Source organism: Muntiacus reevesi, chromosome 11 (assembly GCF_963930625.1).
Source record: "Muntiacus reevesi chromosome 11, mMunRee1.1, whole genome shotgun sequence".
NCBI lineage: Eukaryota > Metazoa > Chordata > Mammalia > Artiodactyla > Cervidae > Muntiacus > Muntiacus reevesi.
The window spans coordinates 83,148,792-83,169,392 of record NC_089259.1 but is presented as its reverse complement, the minus strand read 5'-3'; the positions used below and the strand labels follow the sequence as shown (position 1 = coordinate 83,169,392).

Below are 20,601 nucleotides of genomic sequence, written 5' to 3'. Positions count from 1 at the left end.
AAAGAGGTTCGAAGCTGCTAAATGTCCGTCTGTACCTGACAGGCTGTACTCGCGTGACCTCCTCTCCGCGTTCGCACCGCCCAGTTACATAAACTTAACCCGCGATTGGGCGCGGGGACCGGGCCCGGCGGGGGTGGGCAACTCCCCGCCTTCGTCCCGCAGACCCGCTGCCCCTCCGGGCTTTGATCTTCCTGAGAAAACCCGCTCGGCCGGGCGGAGAGGCCGGCGCGCCCCGAAGACCCGCACCGCCCTCGTCCCGAAGACCCGCACCGCCCGGTGACATAAACTTAACCCGCGATTGGGCGTGGGGGCCGGGGGCGAGGTCGGGGGGGAACTCCCCGCCTTCGTCCCGAAGACCCGCTGCCCCTCCGGGCTTTGATCTTCCTGAGAAAACCCGCTCGGCCCGGCGGAGAGGCCGGCGCGCCCCGCCCGCCCCGCGCGGCCCCGAGGCCGGTCCTGCCGCGCGCCCCGCCCCCGCCGCCGCCCCCGCCCAGCCCCGCGCGAGCGCCGCGGTGCCGCCGCCGGGATGTGACCTTCAGAGCCGCTCGCACAGGATGACCGGAGCCACAGCCCCTCGGCGTCCGCGCCTCGCCACGGCCCCCCGGACGCTCTGACCGCGCGTGCCCGGCTCCCGGCCCCGGTCTCAGTGCCGGCCCTCGGCCCCGGCCCGCCCCGCCCCGCCATGCCGCACGGACCCGCCGCCGCCCTGGGCACCGCGCTGCTGCTTCTCCTGCTGGCCTCCGAGTCGGCGCACAGTGAGTACCGCGCGGGGCCGCGGGGCGCGCCGGGCCGGGAGACCCCCAGCACTCCGCCCCCCCGGAGGGCGAGGGGCGCCTCGGCACCCGCACCCCGACCCGGCCTGGTGCACCTCGGCCCCGCGCGCCCCTCCGCCCCGTGCGCCTCGGCCCCGCGCGCCCCGGCCCCGGCGCCGCCGCGCTGACGGCGCGTCTCCGCTCTCTCCCCGCTCCTCCCGCCCGCGCCCGGGAAGCCGTGATGCTGCGGGCGCGCGAGGCGGCGCAGTTCCTGAGGCCCAGGCAGCGCCGCGCCTACCAGGTCTTCGAGGAGGCCAAGCAGGGCCACCTGGAGAGGGAGTGTGTGGAGGAGCTGTGCAGCCGGGAGGAGGCCCGCGAGGTGTTCGAGAACGACCCCGAGACGGTGAGCGCGGGGCGGCGAGGCGTGCGCCCGGAGCCTTGGGGCCGCGAGCGGGGCGTCGGGGCAGGCGGGTCACCTCGACCCCCGCTCCCGCGGCACCACCCTTCAGGGGACGCCGTCGGCGCGCACGGGCGGGAGCCTGGGGTCTGCGGCAAACCCTTCTGCGGGCACACGGACCCTTATACAGGGAGGCGGCGGCGGCGGCGGCGGAAGGGCAGGGTGCGGTGTGCCGCCCCGGCCACCCGCAGGCCTCCTCCTTTCGAGCCCCTGTTCTCCCGGTGATGCCAGCTGCCCCTCAGCGGGGGAGAGGCGGCCGATGCCAGTGGCGGGGGGGGGGGGGTCCTGTGGACGCCCGCAGTCGCTTCCCGCGGCAGGCCTCGGAAGGCAGCCGCCTTGAAGGAAACTGCAACTCTGACAGCTCAACCAGAAAGAGTAGGGTCCAGCTTAAAACGTAAACGAAATAAATGGTTGAAGAGCCGGAACAGTTTCCTGCCTCCCTGCCCCCTTGGCCAGATTAGAGGTGGGGGTGGGGCTGTCCACAGATCTCTATCTAGAGGCGGGAGCCTCAGCTTCAAAGACGGAGGGCTGGACACGCCGGAGGCAGCAGGTCCCACGCTGGGCGGACTGGGAGGACGGCGCGGGGCTGGCACATGCGGGAGGGCGGGCCGGCAGCCGCAAGGTGCACCCTGGGAACCGTGGCGACCGCAGGAGCCTAAGGTGCTGGCTCAGAACAGTTCAGTTCAAAAAGTTTCTATTAAAAGTGTCATGAAGAATGTGGGGCGACAGGCGGCCGACCACAGGGAGTGGCCCTGGGTGCTCTGTGCCGTCTTAGGGGGGGCAGAGGCTGGGGTGTGTGCCCAGGAGCTCCCCGCTGGGAAGCAGGACTGATAGAGGGGTGGGCTCACCCTGCCTCACTTCACACCCTGAGGTCAGGATGATTTCACAGCTGTTTTTGGTTCTACTGGAATATTTCTTTTAAAGAATTCTTCTGGGGTGGAATAAGCCTCTCATGCAATGAACAAATGAGTGTGAAGGATGCAGGCTTTTACTGTAACTCACGTTTCTGACTGGCTGGCTTGACCCAGCCCGTGGTGCCCTCTCTGAAACAAGCTTGATGGCGAAGACCGGCCTCTGCCCCTCCGTGGCCTTGGCACAGCCCACGGCTGCAGTGGCTGAGCTGTGACTGGTGACGCTCCGTGTTAGCAGTGGCGTGCTTTAACCCGTGTGAGCTGCAGTTCTGCCCTGCCCCGTCTCTTCTGCCTGTCCTCCCATCTCTGATGATGAGTCCTGCTGGCCCTGGGGAGCTTGCTCCGCGGAGCATTTCTGAAGGTCCCACGCGGGCTGTGTGCTGGCTGCTTGGGTCACTGCCTGACTGCGGGGTGTGTGATAAGAGTGTTTCTGCCAGTCCCAGGCTCAGCCTGGAACACTGGCTCATACAGAGCACGGGATGGGGCTTGCAGGTGACCAGACTTGAGGGCAATGAGACCGCTGCCCGCACCAGCCCTGCCCCACCCGGGCCCTGCTCCTGCAGGCAGGAGAGGCTTGGGCTGAACACACCGCATGCTGGTCACCATGTGCGCTTCCCAGAGCCCACCCCGCCCCACTGTAGCTGTTCTTAGGTTTGCTGTAACCTTGTCTGTGCTCAGCCGCTCTGTCGTGTCTGACTCTGTGTGACCCCGTGGACTGTGGCCCACCAGGCTCCTCTGTCCATGGGGACTCTCCAGGCAAGAATACTAGAGTGGGTGGCCATGCCCCCTCCAGAAGCCTGTCTGCAGTGGATGAAATGAGGGCAAGGACAGCAGTGCCCACAGCAGCGACTTTAACACAGGGACTTGGCACTCCCTCTGGCGTCCTGCCCCCTCCCTTCCAAGGGGAGTTGCCTCCCACACCCGCCCCATCCACCCCATCAGAACGCGTGGACTCCTTTCACATCAAAGCCGCGTGTAATTTTCCAGAATCCAACCTTCCTGACCCATTCCCGAATTGCAGTCACACCTTTCCCTGTATTAGTAGCTTCCCAGGCGGATGAGCTCTTTCTGCGTTCACTGAGGGGCACTGGCTTCTGGAGGAGCCAGTTCGGGTCGGGGGTTGGGGCTGGTGCTTGGGGGACTTCCTCATGGTCTGCTCTGGTCGACCAGAGGCCCCTCCAGGCGTCCACACCATCCTATCCTTCACTTTGAGGAGGTCCTGGGTCCCAGGGGTGGGGAAGACCCTGCAAACACAAGTCACTGCTAATAAACCTTTGGAAAAGCAGCGCATCAAGTGAAGCGGTCCTGTGACCTCACCCATGGCCCCCGGCTCCTGAGAGTCTGGGCTTTCCTGAGAAGCATCACTCCCTTACCCTCAGATTCCTGGCTCTTTGTGATCGTGTGTGGGTGTGATCTCGACGAGGCCCTGGTCTTAGTTCAGGAAGTCGCAGGAGCCCCATGCGTCCTGACGTGTGACGGGGAGGCCGCGGCCTCTGGGCTGAGAGCGCTGCCAGCTCAAGGGGCCGGCGGTGGGACAGCCCATCCTCAGCTGCGGCAGGACATCCTCCATGCGGCTGCCCCATCGCAGCCATACACACCTGCGGGAGCATTTCCCACGGGCCCTTTGCTTCTGGCAGAGGGGCAGCCTGTCCCATGTCTCCAGGGTTGTGGGCAGAAGATGGGGCGGCCGCCCTGTGCCTGGGCCGGGTGGGGGCTCTGGCACCTGGAGCCAGCCCTCTGGGCCACGTGCCCGCCCTGGAATCCCGGAGGCGGTGCCCTCTGTGCTGGGCGTGTTCTGGGCGCCTCCTGCCCAGGCGGATTGTTCCGCCCTGCGCCGCCTTCCTCTCTGTGGATGAGCCCCTCCTCTGAGCAGGTAGCTTTGGGCACCTTCCTGATTCCAGTGGCTGTGGAGCCCTGGAGAGGAAGGAGCCTGGGGCCTTCCTGACGAGTCCAGCACTTCCCAGGCTTCCCTCCAGGGACGGGCAGTCTCCTCCACATTCTTCCAGCCTCGGGAGTGTCCCACCCTGCCCTGCCCTGGAGCCCTGTGATTAGGCTCCCGCTTCTTATCTTGTTTTCCTCTCACTTTGTTACTCTGTCTTCCCAGCACTGCCCTCCTCCTGGGGTCTTGCTCAGAGGACTCGGTGCTGGCCGCCCTGCCGGGCTCCCCAAGCTCTGCTGAAAGCTCACCAGCCCAGCAGTCACCTTCCTACTTAGGTCCTTCAAGGCAAGCGGTCGCTAGAGCCCATACCGCTGCCCTTGGCTTCAGGAAAGGATTCTGGACGAAAGACTCACCCAGCCAGACCCGTGGCCCAGGCCCAGTTCTGCACCTCCCAGCACAGAGGCCACCTGAGGCCTGCAGGCTGGAGGGGGTTCCATGTCTTGGTCCTCCATCCCCTTGTTTGTTTGAGATGCAGTCAGTCATGTTCTCACGTCCACAGACAGCGGCGCTCTCACGTCCGCAGCTCGGCGAGTGTCACACCCCAAAGTCTCAGCATCTGGTGCAGCTGGAGCCTGACTTCTGGTCTCACGTCCCTCTGTCTCTCTGTCTCTGTCTGGCAGTGTCTGTCTCTGCCTCGCTCCGCCTGCCTCCACCCCTGACTCCCTCCCCCTCTGACGTGGGGGCTCTGTGGTGGGCAGGTTCCCTACCAGGAGGGTTTTCTGGGTGCAGTGGGTTTCAGAGCCCTGTGAGCTGCTGGGCTTCTCTGAGCTGTGTTGGCCATCCAAGGACACCTGCCTCCTATGATCCCAGCATCTTAGGGACAGCTTGGGGGGATACCCTGAGGGAGGGGAAAACCCCTCCCCTCAAGTCTCCCCTTGTTGCAGTGCCTAAACAGTCTCAGGGGCACAGAAATGGAGTCCCAGCAGGAGGGGATGGGGGACCTTTCACCCCCAGTGGCCTCCAGGACAGCCGAGGCCCACCTGCCCCCCACGCCCCACCCCACCGTGTCAGCAGCTCCCTAACACTGCCTCAGATGCTCAGACACACTCCTCTGCCCCCTGAGGGTCCATGGAGGATGGAACCAGGACCCCACCGGTGCAGACTCAGCCCCAGCTCCTGTCTGTCCAGGAAGACCCCTGTTCACTGTGGCCAGGCGTCCCCCAGGGCCTGGTCCCTCCCAGGCTTCCTCCACTGGAAGCCAACAGGGGCGGGTTCTCTGAGTTGCCCGTTGCATTTTCTCTGGAGTTGACGCCACACGACCCAGAGGCCTGCAGACCACTGGTTAGACGGGTGGCACGCAGGGCCCCCACGCGGGCCAGCCTCTCCCTGGATGGCCTTGGGGGAGGGACAGCTCTGTCTGGCCCCCCTTTGCTGCCCCTGAATCCTCATACACACTAGTCCTGGGGGGTCAGCCCAGTGTGGAGATGGGCCCAGCGGCCTAATGACAGGGCAGGCCCCTAAATGATGTGTCATCCGTGACCATGGGCTCAGCGTCTGTGGAAAACCTAAAGATATTCTCAAGGGCGCTGCAGGTCTGCCTATGGGACTTGGGAAGAAAATGACCTTTAAGAGGCTGATGCTCGCAGCCTGGTTTTTGAGATTCCGAGTGGCTGGGCTGGGACGTTCCAAACCCAGCGAGGCTGTCACTTTACTCCAGCTCTGCCGGTGCGTGTGGGATGTCCTCGCGCTGTGTCCGCTGAGCTCAGAGGTCGGAGCTGTTTCTGGGCTGCAGACTTCGCTGTGGTTTGAGAGTTAGTGTAGATGTTGGGGTTCCTGGCCCTGTGGTGGTGACGTCCGTCCAGTGATTTCACTGCAGTCCACGTGTGCACGCTTGTAAATTGTGACCCTGGGAGAGTGCAAGTTATTATGTTTTAAAGTAATTTTTAAGGAGGAGTTGGGTATGGGATGACCCCCAAGCCCTCGCGCACTCCTGAGACCACGGGTCTCGTCCCTGCCTGGAGTCCGCTGGCTCCTGCCCTGCCCTTCTGCTGCGTGGGCTCCTGGAGGACGCCCCCTGCTCACCAGGGGCTGGTGGGCGTGTCTCTGTGGGCAGCAGGTGGGCAGCGTCGTCCCTCCCCCGGTCCCATGCTGTCCAAGCTCCCCAAGGCCGCCACCACATGTGGGCAGGGGCGGGTCAGAGGGAGCAGGAGCGTCGCTCAGAGTTGGAGGAAGATGCGCCGTTCCCTGTCACTGCAACGCGCCAGCAGGAGCTTCCTCTTCTGGGGCCCCAGGAGGCTCCACGCCTGCTTTTTCCATCTCCTGCCAGCTTATTCACAGCTGCCAGGAAGAGCACCTGGACATCAGGCATGTCACTTCTGTGCCACCAGAGGGTGTGGTGAGGCCTGGCACCCGGGGAGGCTTAGGACCCGGGGAGGCCTGGCACCCGGGGAGGCTTAGGACCCAGCGAGGCCTGGCACCCGGGGAGGCTTAGGACCCAGCGAGGCCTGGCACCCGGGGAGGCTTAGGACCCAGCGAGGCCTGGCCCCTGGGGAGGCTTAGGACCCAGCGAGGCCTGGCCCCTGGGGAGGCTTAGGACCCGGGGTGGCCTGGCACCCGGGGAGGCTTAGGACCCGGGGAGGCCTGGCACCCGGGGAGGCTTAGGACCCAGCGAGGCCTGGCCCCTGGGGAGGCTTAGGACCCGGGGAGGCCGGGCCCCTGGGGAGGCTTAGGACCCGGGGAGGCCTAGCCTCTGGGGAGGCTTAGGACCCAGCGAGGCCTGGCACCCGGGGAGGCTTAGGACCCGGGGAGGCCTGGCCCCTGGGGAGGCTTAGGACCTGGGGAGGCCTGGCCTCTGGGAAGGCTTAGGACCCGGCGAGGCCTGGCCCCTGGGGAGGCTTAGGACCTGGGGAGGCCTGGCCTCTGGGAAGGCTTAGGACCCAGCTAGGTCTGGCCCTTGGGGAGGCTTAGGACCCGGGGAGGCCTGGCCCCTGGGGAGGCTTAGGACCCGGTGAGGCCTGGCCTCTGGGGAGGCTTAGGACCCGGGGAGGCCTGGCCTCTGGGGAGGCTTAGGACCCAGCGAGGCCTGGCCCCTGGGGAGGCTTAGGACCCAGGGAGGCCTGGCCTCTGGGGAGGCTTAGGACCCGGGGAGGCCTGGCACCCGGGGAGGCTTAGGACCCAGCGAGGCCTGGCCTCTGGGGAGGCTTAGGACCCGGGGAGGCCTGGCCTCTGGGGAGGCTTAGGACCCAGGGAGGCCTGGCCTCTGGGGAGGCTTAGGACCCGGGGAGGCCTGGCACCCGGGGAGGCTTAGGACCCGGGGAGGCCTGGCACCCGGGGAGGCTTAGGACCCGGGGAGGCCTGGCCTCTGGGGAGGCTTAGGAGCCGGGGAGGCCTGGCCTCTGGGGAGGCTTAGGACCCAGGGAGGCCTGGCCTCTGGGGAGGCTTAGGACCCGGGGAGGCCTGGCACCCGGGGAGGCTTAGGACCCGGGGAGGCCTGGCACCCGGGGAGGCTTAGGACCCGGGGAGGCCTGGCCTCTGGGGAGGCTTAGGACCCGGGGAGGCCTGGCCCCTGGGGAGGCTTAGGACCCGGGGAGGCCTGGCCTCTGGGGAGGCTTAGGACCCGGGGAGGCCTGGCACCCGGGGAGGCTTAGGACCCAGCGAGGCCTGGCCCCTGGGGAGGCTTAGGACCCGGGGAGGCCTGGCACCCGGGGAGGCTTAGGACCCGGGGAGGCCTGGCACCCGGGGAGGCTTAGGACCCGGGGAGGCCTGGCCTCTGGGGAGGCTTAGGACCCGGGGAGGCCTGGCCCCTGGGGAGGCTTAGGACCCGGGGAGGCCTGGCCTCTGGGGAGGCTTAGGACCCGGGGAGGCCTGGCACCCGGGGAGGCTTAGGACCCAGCGAGGCCTGGCCCCTGGGGAGGCTTAGGACCCGGGGAGGCCTGGCCTCTGGGGAGGCTTAGGACCCAGCGAGGCTTAGGGCCTGGAGAGGCTTAGGACCCGGGGCAGCCCAGTTGTTTCCGGTTGTTTCCTGTCCTGCCAGTGAGCACCCCAGCCAGTCCGGTGAGCATCATAGCTGCATTTGGCCTTGAGAACAAAGGTGTCTCCGAGCAAGGCTGTGGATGGACAGCCAGTGCCGTGAAGGGGAGCGCCCGCAGCCCTGAGAGGCCTCTGCCAGGAAAGCACACGAGAAGGAAGGAAAGGCCTTCATGTTGCCCATTTCCCAGAACATTCTCACTGACTCATGAAATTTTCACTTTGCAGGCCATGACACATCTATTTGCACTCATTTTTCAAATTCAGTTAGCCTGGTACTTTGGCCTCATTAGAGTGGTTTAAATAAGACTGTGTTTCTCTCTCATGTAAAAGGTGGAAGGCAGGCTGCCCAGGGCTGCTCCACGGTGGGGGCCCAGGGACTTACATGACCTCTTTGTGCTCCGCCGCACTGGTGCATGGCCTTTGTCTTCCAGGCCTCCTCGCACAGTGGGCAAGATGCTGGAGAACCAGCCATCACATATGCATTCCAGCAAGGAGGCCAGAGAACCAAGGCGCCCCACTCTCTACTCTGTCTCGCTCCCTGTTTCCCGTTGGCCAGGACTCGGCCGCACGGCCACGCCTGGCTGCAGGGGTGGCTGGGAAGTGTAGTCCTACAACTGGCTGCTCTGTTGCTCTAACTGAATCCAGGTTCTGTTACTGGGGATGAAGGGAGAATTGGATGCTGGACAGCAGCTACAAATCTCTGCTGTGGGGGAGCAGTATTTGGAAACAAACCTGTTTTATGAGGTCCATTTCCGAGAGTATTTTCGTGCCTGGCAGGAGACGCTGTACTGAGCCTGCCAGGAGGTTTGCACAACGCGCCTCACGCGCGGGCCTTTCAGCTGCACACTCACAGCCTGTGCTGGAGGGACCAGCCCCTCCGGTCCCTGGCTCACGCCCCACCCTGGGCCTCGGCTCTCCCATCTGCCAGAGCCCATCAGCTGCCTCAGGGCCCCACTGACGCCCGGGCCTGCCAGCAGCTGGGGTGCTGCGGGTGCCCGGGGCAGTGGGGACTCCGGGGCGGGGGGGGGGTGGTAGGCGGTGCGATGGGATGTGCCGGGGGCGGGGCAGACTGCAGGAAAACTCTCGGTAGTGAGGGGCGCTGGGATCTCCACACCCTGAAGGTAATGGCCACCTGCCCCAGCCCTGAGCATAGCATCCAGGGCAGCTTATCCTGACGCTGATGTGATCGGACCTGGAGGACTGGGCTTCTCGACCCCTGTCATGCGGGGGCAGGCTGGGTGGGAGGGGATGGCTGTGGGGATGGAGGGGTGTTGTAGCCCCAGGAGACACACACACACACACACACACACACACACACACACACGTGCGGAGCTGCCGTGGGCCCCAGGTCACCCACGCCTCTGGCTGGTGACGTCAGGTCTTTGTTCCAGGACCTCCCTGCAGTCTGAGGACAGAGGGGATGCAGCGCCCTCGCGGGGTGCCTAGGGGCCCACCTGGGGTCCTCCGGGAGAGCAGGGCCTAGGGCATCCGGGAGGCCCGTGGCCTCAGAAGCAGTGTCCGCGTTTCCTTCGGTCTCATAGAGTCTCCCGCGCCTCGTTGGGAGAATCTCAGGAGAGGAACTGGGGAAGGAAGGGAAGAAGGCTTTGTCTGAACCGCCAGGAAGAGCGGTGGAGCCCCGCGGGGTCTGTGGGCACCGAGGGAGTTGGGGCGCCCGCCTGCAGGAGGGGCTGTGCTGAGCTTCACGCTCTCGGGGGCAGCTCCTGAGCAGCGGCGGCCTCCTGGTGAGACTGGGGCGTGAGCACTGGCTGGGCCTTGCGGGCCCTACCCACCGACTCCTGGGGAGAACGCCTGCGTCTGCCCTGTCGATAAGCAAACTGTCGTGACACCCGGGTCCCAGCCTGCTTTGACAGAGAGTAGAGATCTTTGGAACTAAAATTGCGGACAGCTACAGGTTAAAGGAAGCAATAATTCTCAGTTCACTGTTTGGGGAAAACCGCATTTGCTGCAGTCGTGTTGTGTGGCCCAGGTACAGGTCCCGCACACTCCAGACAAAGGCACTCAGGCGCCGCCGACACCGTGTGTCTGCGGGGGTCACTGGAGCTGGGGCTGGGTGTCCCGGCTTGTCTGCGCTAAGGGTGGGGAGTGTGCGTGGCCGGTGGGAGGTGGGGCTGCGTGGAGGCGGGAGTCCCAACCTCACTGGGCCCCGCAGGGACATGGCTGCCTCCGAGGAGCTCAGGGTGAACAGCTCTCCTTTCCCCTTAGGGGGACGGATCATGAGGAGCAGAGGGAGAGGAGGAGGCTCGGATGTGCTGTGCCGTGGCACAGGACGTGGCCAGAGCCCATGGCAGCCTCACTGCAGACCTGGGCGGGCCCCGCTGCCTTGGGTCAGCTCCTGGAAGGACTACATGTTCCTGCGTTTACTCCTCCAGTTCAGTCAGTCAGTTCAGTCGCTCAGTCGTGTCCGACTCTCTGCGCCCCCATGAATCGCAGCATCCCAGGCCTCCCTGTCTATCACAAACTCCCGGAGTTTACTCAAACTAATGCCCATCGAGTCGGTGATGCCATCCAGCCATCTCATCCTCTGTCGTCCCCTTCTCCTCCTGCCCCCAATCCCTCCCAGCATCAGGGTCTTCTCCAATGAGTCAGCTCTTCGCGTGAGGTGGCCAAATTACTGGAGTTTCAGCTTCAGCATCAGTCCTTCCAATGAACACTCCAGACTGATCACCTTTAGGATGGACTGGCTGGATCTCCTTGCAGTCCAAGGGACTCTCAAGAGTCTTCTCCAACACCACAGTTCAAAAGCATCAATTTTTCAGCACTCAGCTTTCTTCACAGTCCAACTCTCACATTCATACATGACCACTGGAAAAACCATAACCTTGACCAGACAGACCTTTGCTGGCAAAGTAATGTCTCTGCTTTTTAATATGTTATCTAGGTTGGTCATAACTTTCCTTCCAAGGAGTAAGTGTCTTTTAATTTCATGGCTGCAGTCACCATCTGCAGTGATTTTGGAGCCCAAAAAAATAAAATCTGACACTGTTTCCACTGTCTCTCCATCTATTTCCCATGAGGTGATGGCACTAGATGCCATGATGTTAGTTTTCTGAATGTGAAGCTTTAAGCCAACTTTTTCGCTCTCCTCTTTCACCTTCATCAAGAGACTTTTTAGTTCCTCTTCATTTTTGCCATAAGGGTGGTGTCATCTGCATATCTGAGGTTATTGATGTTTCTCCCAGCAATCTTAATTCCAGCTTGGGCTTCTTCCAGCCCAGCGTTTCTCATGATGTACTCTGCATATAAGTTAAATAAGCAGGGTGACAATATACAGCCTTGACTTACTCCTTTTCCTATTTGGAACCAGTCTGTTGTTCCATGTCCAGTTCTAACTGTTGCTTCCTGACCTGCATACAGGTTTCTCAAGAGGCAGAGAGGTCTTTTTCACAGCCGCAGGGTCAGTATTAAAATGTGTCGCGTTACCATCAGCTTGTCGTGATTTGGGGAAGTGGAGAACATCTTGTCTGCAAAGCTGCAGCCACGCGGCCGCCTGTGAGAGGCGGGCAGCCGCCCCACAGCCTCCCTCCTGCCTGCCCCCGGTCTGGCTCCTGGCTTCCTCACCCTGAGCAGGCCCTGCCTGCCCCCACCCTGACTTCTCTTTCAGAACCAAACCCCTCCACCCATGACAAAGTCCAGTGCCCTCTGCTGTCCCGCTAACCCCAGAAAGATGCCACGACCCACAGATCCCGGGGGACCCGAAAGCGCTCGTCACAGGGGCCCAAACCTGCCTGCCTGTCTGTTCCCGGAGCCAACTGGTGCAGGACTGAAACTGGGCAGGAAAGACGCAGCCCGGCTTGTCGGAGCGGAGAGGGTGTTTTACAAGAAGCACCCCTACCAGAATGTTATTTCTAAAAGCATGAACTGACTGCATCTGCACAGGGCGCCCCCACCCCGCCCCCAGGCACGGGGGCCCAGCCCAGTGAGTGGAGGTGACAGTCACCTCCACAGTGGCCTGGAGTCTCAGCTCACTCATCTGTGATAATGGGCTGATGAGAGCGACCTTCCTGGGAGGGTGGTCGTGAGGATTAGACACCAGCAAGCTGGTGACATCGGGTCACTTGGTTTCCTTGGGGAGGGGATTTAGGACCAAATGGCTCCGCCATCAACCCTGAGGGGCGTCAGAGGCAGGGGCGGGCTGCTGTGACCCCACCCCGTGGCAGCTGGAGACGGTCTCCCAGACTCACTGCCCAGCTCCGACCTTGTAATTTGTAGTCGTGGGTGAAAGGACGAGCCCTTCACACCCTCTGTCCTCTTCTGGCCTGGTTTACAGACACAGTAGCTCCTGGGAGTCCTCCCACCGGGTCTGAGGCTGGGCTCTTTTGGGCGTTTCTCATCCTTCTGAAGGACACTTTACCCGCGTGGCATAGCTGCTGTCAGTGGCACTGGCCTGCTGCTTATGGCCGGCGGGGTCTCAGCATGCAAGCACACTGCAGAAGCCTCAGGGCTGCTAGGGCCTCCTCTCCCCTCCCCTCCCCTCCCCTCCCCTCCCCCCCGCCCCTCCCTGTCATGTTAGAGGCAGAAAGCTTTCTGGACCGTCCTCGCCCTCGCCCTCTGCAAGCACCTGCCTCCCAAGGGGAGGGCGAGGTTCCTAGCCCAGCGGCCGTGGGGGTGCCCAGGCGTCAGGCACTCTGCCAGTTAACCGCTGCCTTTCTTTTTCTCTTTCCACAGGAGTACTTTTATCCAAGGTACTTAGGTAAGTTGAAATCACGGCCTCCTTTAGTTGGGGAGGAGAGGTTTCTCAGGCCGCGTCGCTGAGTTGTCCCTGGAGGGACAGAGCTCCGTGACAGTGAGGTGGGACCTCGTGGGCTCACAGGGCAAAGCCTGGTCTGTGACCCTCTCACCGTGGTGACCTCTAGTGTCACTTGCAGCCAGCGTCGTTGTTGGCAAACCTCCACATCACTCTGACCCCCAGCTTAGCTGGTTAACTGGGAACGCGGTTGATTTAGTCTCAGGACTCCCCCCGTGACGTTACTGAAGGCCCCGGGGAGCTCTTGCCTGTGTCGGCTGTGGCTGTTGACACCATAAGGTAACTAAAGCTGAGAACATTAGAGATGAGTTTGCTTAACTTGAACAAGATTGTGCAAGCAAGCCGCCTTGGCTGTCAAGCAGCGACGTCTCTGTGAGTGTTGGGGGCAGGGGGCCTGGAAAGCCCCGCTGGACTTTGCGGGGAGCGAGAGGAAGACGGCCCAGTCTCTCCAGGGCAATCTGGAAGTCCCCGCGGAGCTGCTCCTTGGTCCGTGCCTCTTGGGGGCTCTTAGGATGTCTGTACTTGGTGGCGAGAAAGGTATTCGGGGCTCTCCCTTCTAACGGTGTCAAGTGCGTTTCGGTCACTTTTCCATTGACCTTACAGACTCTTAGAGGTGCCTCCCTGGGGTGCACATCGGGTGGCAAGCAGACTGGACCGTGGTCGGCCCTGAGCAGCCCAGCCCAGGCCCCGTGCGGCCTTGCTCCTGGGTGCGCGGCTTGTGTCCTCAGGAGGGGTGCCGTGGTCCCCTGGGCTGCCTCCGGTGCTGTCCACTGCCGTGCCCACATCCTCCGCATTTGCTTGGGCAGCAGCAGCCTCCTGAGAGGCCAGTGCAGTGGCTCAGCATCCGTTGTCCCAGATGCCCGTGGCCGCTCCCCCACCCTGGCCCGGGGCGGAGGCCCAGCTAACTGCGTAGCGGGGAGGATCTCGGTCTCCATCAAACCCAGGGCGCTGTTCCAAACAGGGGTCGGGTTGAGATGGAGCTTGGGTCTCTGCCACGGTCAGAGAGCATCCAGAGGGCCACCAGAGAGCCTTCTGAGCAATAGCAGGAGCCTCCCCCCTCAAGGTTGCAGGGGCCAGCGCCCCTCAGACAGAGCTCTGCCTGTTGGAGGCACCTGCTCATTTTTGGTGTTAAAATTCTGTGTCAGCATGAGCTTGTCAGAGGGTGACGCCCCCTCCCTGTCTTGCAGAATGCATCAGTGAACATGGCTCTCCGTACAGAAAGAACCCAGCTTTCGTCACCTGCGTGCAAAGTAAGCGTGCTCCTTCCTTGCAGCCCCTGAGTCTGGGCTCTCAGGGCCTCGCGGCCATTCCCAGGGGCCCCGGCTGTCCCTGTGGCCTTCAGAGCCACAGCCTGAGGTCAGCCCCCTCTGCCCTGAGCCGAAGTGTGTGCGGCATGAAGTGCAGACCCCTCCCGGGTGGAGGGAAGGCCCATCTGGGCCCACCTCCTGGTCAGTCCAGTCCCCTTTCACTGCCGTCACTGGCTCTGAGAATGTTCTCAGCTCACCTGGCCGCAGCATGCTTGGTAAGCGGGGTGCGCTGGCAAGGTCCTGGGCTTTCTCCAGTCTTTATTGTAACAAACCAGAGTGGTCTCCTTGTCTCCCTGAGCACCTCTGCTGGGTCAGCCCCTAGGAGTGGGAGTGCAGAGGGAAAGCTGTGTCCTTCCCCAGTTGTGACGCAGACCTGGCCCGTTACCCTTACAGAGGGCGGGACTGCCCCCAATACCTGCACCTACCAAATGTACTTCTTTTTACTTTTTATCTTTTCCAGCAGGAAAGTGGGGAAATGACCCTCAGTCCGTTCAGTTTAGTTTTTCTTACTCATGAGTGAAGCCGAGCTCACCTGTTTCTTTCTCTGCAAATGGTTTGTTCATATTCTTTGCCTACCTTTCTCAGTTGGTAGGAACTGTTGAGTTTGTAGGGACTGTTGATCGATTTTGCGGGTTAGCCGTTTGTAGTAAAGGTAGCAAGATTCCCCACCCGCCTAGGTCATCACGCATCTTTATCATTATTATTATCACATGGTAACACATTTTTGGTGTCTGGTCACGTGGCTTTCGATCCACACGTGCACACGTCTCAGCTGAGCCTTGACTCCAGGCCTGGCTGTGGCCTGAGAGTCCCATGAAGCAGACACATTACCTCTGCCCCCGTCTGCCCCTGGCGCAGCCGTCTGTGACCCAGCTGTCCCCGCGAGGGCAGTGCCTCGGCTTTCTCTTCTGAGCATGCCCTGCCCAGGTTATAACTTGTCGTTGCCCTCACACTTCTGGAAGGAGGAGCAGAAGCCACGAGACTGGCCTCCACTGACCATAGCAGATGCCGTGCATTCCAGTGCAAAGGGCGGCCTCTCTCCCTCGCACCCTCCCACCGCTGGCAGCAGGCAGATAACCCCTCACCTCCCTCCTGTCAGGCCTGGGTCAGGGCTCAGCCCAGAGCCTGTCCGCGGGCTGCCCACATCCACCGAATTCCTCAGAAGCTTGGGACACCCGCAAACACGCTCCCCACTCTGCCCCAGAGATGAGCTTCCCAATGAGGCAGCAAAGGAAAGCGGGTGGAATTCTTCCTGCTGGGAGTTGTCCACCCCCAGGAGAAGGTGGGGTTGCCCTCTCGGCCTGGGGACCCTGAGATTTGTAATAGGGGCGGTGTTGGGCATTCTAGGCAAATTCCAGGCAAAGGTAACAAACTCAGGCTTGTCCTTCTGCAATAACTTAAGTCTAACCGAGTGTGTCGGGTGGGGACGCCCCCACGTCCAGCCGCCCCTCCCGTGGGGCCTCTGACGTGCTGGTGCTGCAGGGGGTGGCGGGACCATCCGGCTTGGGAGCTGCCTGGCCCCGCGCACGTCCCCCACTGCCCAGGGGTCCTGGGCACGCTCCGTGCGAGCTGGACACGGGGCTGCTGAGCGCTCGGGGAGCAGGCGCCACTGCTCGCGTCTCGGGGGAAGCTGGGCAGGGGGTGGGGACCTGTTCCTGCGTCCTGTGCCTGCCGGGGCCCGTGACCTGCTCCCTGGGAGGTCCGTCTGGCTCTGGGGCCCAGCCAGGCCTCGCCTCTCCCCCGAGGCCCCAGGGCGCAGCCCCAGCCTCTAGCCTGGTGGGTGGGCGGCTGCTCCCTCCAAGCTGACCTGAGTTTCCTGGGGCCAGCCGGGGCCTGGCCAGCCTGGTCTGTGACCCCCTCCGGGGAGGCGGGGCTCGGTGTGGCCAGCCAGTGCCCCGGACCTGCCTTGGCGCTCCCCCAGCTCAGGGCCCCTCCTCTCTGCTTTCCACTCAGAGCTGCCTGACCAGTGCTTTCCAGACCCCTGCGATAAGAAGGGGACCCAAGTCTGCCAGGACCTCATGGGCAACTTCTACTGCCAGTGCAGAGACGGCTGGGCAGGGCGGCTGTGCGACAGAGGTGAGGCTGCGTTACCTGGGGAGGTCGGGGTGCTGGGAGCCCCCTCGGGGCCACCAAGGGCCTGGGCTGGCAGGGCTGGGCTCTGGCCCTCCTCTTGCGCTCCTGCCAGGGAGCGTGTCCAGCTGCGACAGCAGTGAGGAGACGTCGGGGGGAGGCCAGCTGTGTGGGGACACAGGAGCTGGTCAGCTCCCAGGAGATGGGTGGGTGGGGTCCTCAGCCTCTCAAGTCCTCCCGGACGCATGGATGTCTGGACAGTGCTGGGTGTCCTGCTGCTACCCCAGGCAGGGTGCCATCCAGCTTGAAAAGCCACGGTGCTGAGCCCCGAGCAGTGCCCAAGCCAGGCCAGCTCTTCCAGGGCACTGTGGGGGAGGGCATGCCCTCCCTGAGGCAGGCTCCCTGTCTGGGCCCCCACTGGTTGGAAGGGAGTCAGGAGCAGGTTCACCTCTGCCCTCCCTGAGTTCCCGGCATGCTGGGTCAGTGGAGAAGCTGCAGTAGACCCTGGGACCTGGTTAGAACCCTTGGGCAGCCCCTCGCTGCAGAGGGAGCCCTGAGCCCCTCAGAGCCTCCCATCCAGACACAAGACTGTGCCCCCCACCCAGGGGCTGAGGGTGGATTCTGTGGGGCTGGGGGTGCAGACGTTGCCGAGTGTTCCAGGCGGTCGTGGGTCACCTCTGGCCCCGTGTCCTGTTCCCAGATGTCAACGAGTGCAGCCAGGAGAACGGAGGCTGCAGCCAAATATGCTACAACCAGCCAGGCAGCTTCCAGTGTGCCTGCCACGCGGGCTACATGCTCTCCCCCGACAGTCGGACCTGCCACGGTGAGCCTGACCCGGGACCCCCGGCCTCTGTCCTCGCCCGCTCGCCTCTGCAGTTGCCAGAAGTCAGCAGGCTGAGGCCTCGGTCGCCTGGCTCCTCCGCGGGAGGCTGAGGTTGTGGCTGGCTCCGTGGCTCTGGAGGGAGGGCAGGAGGGCGTCCTGCAGACACGGCACATGCCCAGGCTTGTCCGTGGCCACGGGCCGCAGAGCCGGGACACAGGCTGATTCACTCAGATCTGTGGACGGAGCCCGCCCCGCTGGGGAGGCCTGTCTGCTGCTCTGGGAGAGGCGGTGGGGTGGTTGCCAGGCCTCCTTCCCGGCCACGGAGCCTGCAGACGCTCCTGTGCACGCCAGGGCCCCAGACGCCTTGTGGGGAGGTGTGGGCAGGATCAGAGCCCACAAATGGTAGAAAAGGAAGGTGCCTTTAATCGGAGTGCTGGCAAGCTGGGGAGATGGTGGGCTCAGCAACCCCCAAAACCACCTCTGAAGACTCGGCTTGGCCTTGAGAGCTTTTAAAGGGACACAGGACGGAGCCTCACTAGCCACGGAGATGGGGGTCAGCGTCCTGCTGCGCACACAGCGTGCGGCCGCTCAGCCCTCCTCACGGCCCCTCCGGGCACTGTCTTACTATCCGATCACACAGTTTGTTCGCGAGGGTACTGAAGGGGAAGCTGGGGAGAGACCTGGTCATCTGTTCTTTATTTCTAGCTCTTTGATCCCCAGAAAGAACCATTACGTTAAGCAGGGTGCTCTGTGGAGGTGTGCTTGGGCCAGAGGTGGGGTGGAGCAGGGCAGGGCCTGGCTAAGAGCCAGTTACATGCTGTTTTGCTAAAGTGATGTGAAAGGGGGCTTCCTGCTCAGGACAGAGTCCTGCAAAGGGCTGCTCACGAATCCGCACTTACAGAACGTCGCTGCCTCTCTGAGGGGTTGGGCTGATGGTCTGCTTTCTGTAACTGCCTCCAGCTGACACGGGCACCATGCTCTCAGAGGGAACGATGTCCCTGGAGGCCTGGAGCATCTCTTTGCTGATGGTTTTAGTTGCCTCCTTACACATATGGGCAGAACAAATGATTCCAATGCCCACAGAGACACAGATTGTCGTGAGCGATAGTGTGAATCCCATTCTTTCAAGGCCACAACTTCAGTTCTGCTCAAGACAGAGCCGCGTCTGGCATGTCTGCAGTCTGCTCATCGTGCAGTCTGCCTGTGCCTCTGGCGCCAGTTACAACCTCTGTGAACCCACTCAGACATGTGCATCCGACGCTGAGTCTGTGACTGTCGTCCTGATCAGGACTGCTCAGCTTCATACTTGGTGGGTGAGGGGTGGGGGGGCCTGCAGGGTTCTGCTCGATGCCTCCAGGATCCTACCTCACCACCCCCGCCCCACTGGCTTCCCAAGGCCCCAGTCACCAGCCTTCCTCTGAGAAAGGTCTGCTCTGGAGTGAAGCAGAATGCAGCTACCCTGCACCCCCACTTCTGCAGTCTGGGGCTGCAGTCTGGGGCTCCCCACATCCAGCACCCGGGGCACCCCAAGAAACCACTGCAAGCTGCCCGCTCCCCAGAGGCACCCGTCTCTCACCCCACTCTCCAGGGGCACCTTGCCCGCCCGCCTCCCTCTCTCCATGAATTCCCATCTGTCGCGGCAGCACAAGGGGTCAGGGCCCGGGGGGGGGCTGGGAGCCCCAGGGGGGCCCCGAGCACAGACGCGGGTCGGCTCTCTTATCTGGAGAAACCACTTCCAGTCAATGCACATCGGTGCCTCCCAGGCCTGACGAGACGTGGGAGGCATCCGTGTGTCCCGCTGGCAGTTCCCACCCCGCCCCGCCCCGCCCTTCACAGTCATCTGCCTCCCCCTGAGAACGCGCTTCCTGGCAGGGCATGTTGCAGGGCTGTCGTTGTGAGGTGTGGAAGGCGGTGCTCAGGGGCTCGGGGCTTCTCCCCTCACTTCTCCGGGGGCCCTTCTCTACTCAGACTCGGCCTCTCCTGTGCCCGCAGCTGCCGGGGCAGTTCCGGGGCCTGGCCCAGACTGTGGGGCTCAGATTCTGGGGGAGCCCTGTGCTGTCCATGTGGGTGCCCCAGGCACTGTCGCAGCCCTGCGAAGGTGCCCTCTTTGGAAAACCCCGAGGGCCGACTTTGAACCGCTTGTGTACCTCACAGGCCGCCCAGGGGTGAGGCGGCCTCCGGCTCTGAGTGAATCCCAGCATCCTGCATCCCTGACTGAGGACTGGTCCCTGTTAGCAGGACTGGTCCCTACTGAGCCTGACGGCACGGGCCCCACCCCAACACCTGTTTCGGGGTGTGCCTGCAGATGCTGGCCCAGCACCTCCCTTTCTCTTGGCATCTGTTTCCTTAGGATCCCTGCAGTGAGGCATCTTCTCACCATGTCCTCTGTGGTCAGCCCTGAGATGCTGAGAGCGAGGGGGTGGGGACTCTGCGCCTGTGGGGCTGGGCTCCAGGGGTCTGCCCTGAAACACCGCCCAGCCTTTGCGGATGAATCTCTGGGCACTTTCTTGGCTGCGAACAGCGGACCACCCAGAGGCTGGTCATTGCTCATGAACTTTCATGGAGCCGGTTAGGTTGAGCAAGACTGCAGGGTGGGCTGCAAGCTTTCCCTACGATTGTAGTGAAGTCTCGGCATCTGAGGCCGGGGCTGGCACTGCTGAGACGGCAGGGTGTGGGGTACCTGCCTGTGGCCCCCAGTGTGAGTGTGGTGCCTTCCCGCTGGGGACTCCGCTTGGCACCTCCTGCCCCTGGATAGCTGGTCTGGACCCACTGCCAGCCTGGCCCATGTGGGCTCGGCCCAGCCTGGCTCCTGCAGTGCCTGTAGGTTGGGCAGCTCGGTGCAGATCAGTCCTGACAGTGTGGGGCCCGCGGGCTTACAGGCTCCCTGTGGGGAGCACATGGATCATTCCCACCGTCTCTGGGAGGAATCTTAGTTTCCGCGTCTGAAAGCCTGTGTTTGCCGAGCTCCCTTGTGACAAGTCAGGAGCAGCTGTGAGTCTTTGCGTACTTTGAAGTGCCAGTTACACTTTCTAGAAATTCCCTGTCTCCTTAGGAACCAGCTCTTGGCTGCAGGCTTCTCCTGCTGATCCTGGTTTGGCCATGTGGCAGAGGGGAGGGGGCCTCAGGACAGACCCTGAGGGTCACAGACCGTGACTGTGGTGCTGGTGTTCCTCGGGCAGACCTCAGTGTGAGGCCCATGCAGTCAGCGTGGTGGCCAGGGGGCTCTGGGGATGCGGGGTGGGACTTTGGGTTAAAAGGCTCAGAGGTACTTTTTTACCCTCCTGGACTGCTGTCGTTTGAATTCAGCAACAACTCTGTGCACCTGGCCAGCCAGGGCGCTGCAGAGACAGGAGTCGGCCTTCTCAACCAGGCCCCTGCTTCTGGGCCGGGGCTGAGAGCCCAACGGGTGGACGGAAGGGAAGAGGGAGGGGAAGGGGGATGGGTGGGAGGGGGAGGGGTGGAAGAGGGAGGGGGAGGAGAAGAGGGGGAGGCGGCGCTGCACTGACACCGCCAGGCCAGGCCGGGCTCCCCCCGCAGAGCTGGCCGCCTCTCTGTGGTTCCCGGCCAGCGGGCAGCAGTTCCTTCCGGGCCGGCCGCCAGCAGGCCTG

At 63.0% G+C, this 20,601-nt stretch overlaps 1 protein-coding gene across 1 annotated transcript in view; it reads left to right on the top strand.

Moving 5' to 3' along the window:
- Positions 1–499: 499 nt before the first annotated feature.
- GAS6 (growth arrest specific 6) overlaps positions 500–20,601 on the top strand; it is a 31,590-nt gene continuing 11,488 nt past the window's right edge. The window contains exons 1-6 of the mRNA XM_065901624.1: positions 500–755; positions 989–1,155; positions 12,715–12,739; positions 13,981–14,043; positions 16,054–16,176; positions 16,871–16,993. Of these exons, the coding sequence (XP_065757696.1) occupies positions 683–755; positions 989–1,155; positions 12,715–12,739; positions 13,981–14,043; positions 16,054–16,176; positions 16,871–16,993 (574 nt within the window). The 5' untranslated portion in view covers positions 500–682. The remainder of the gene's footprint in view (positions 756–988; positions 1,156–12,714; positions 12,740–13,980; positions 14,044–16,053; positions 16,177–16,870; positions 16,994–20,601) is intronic.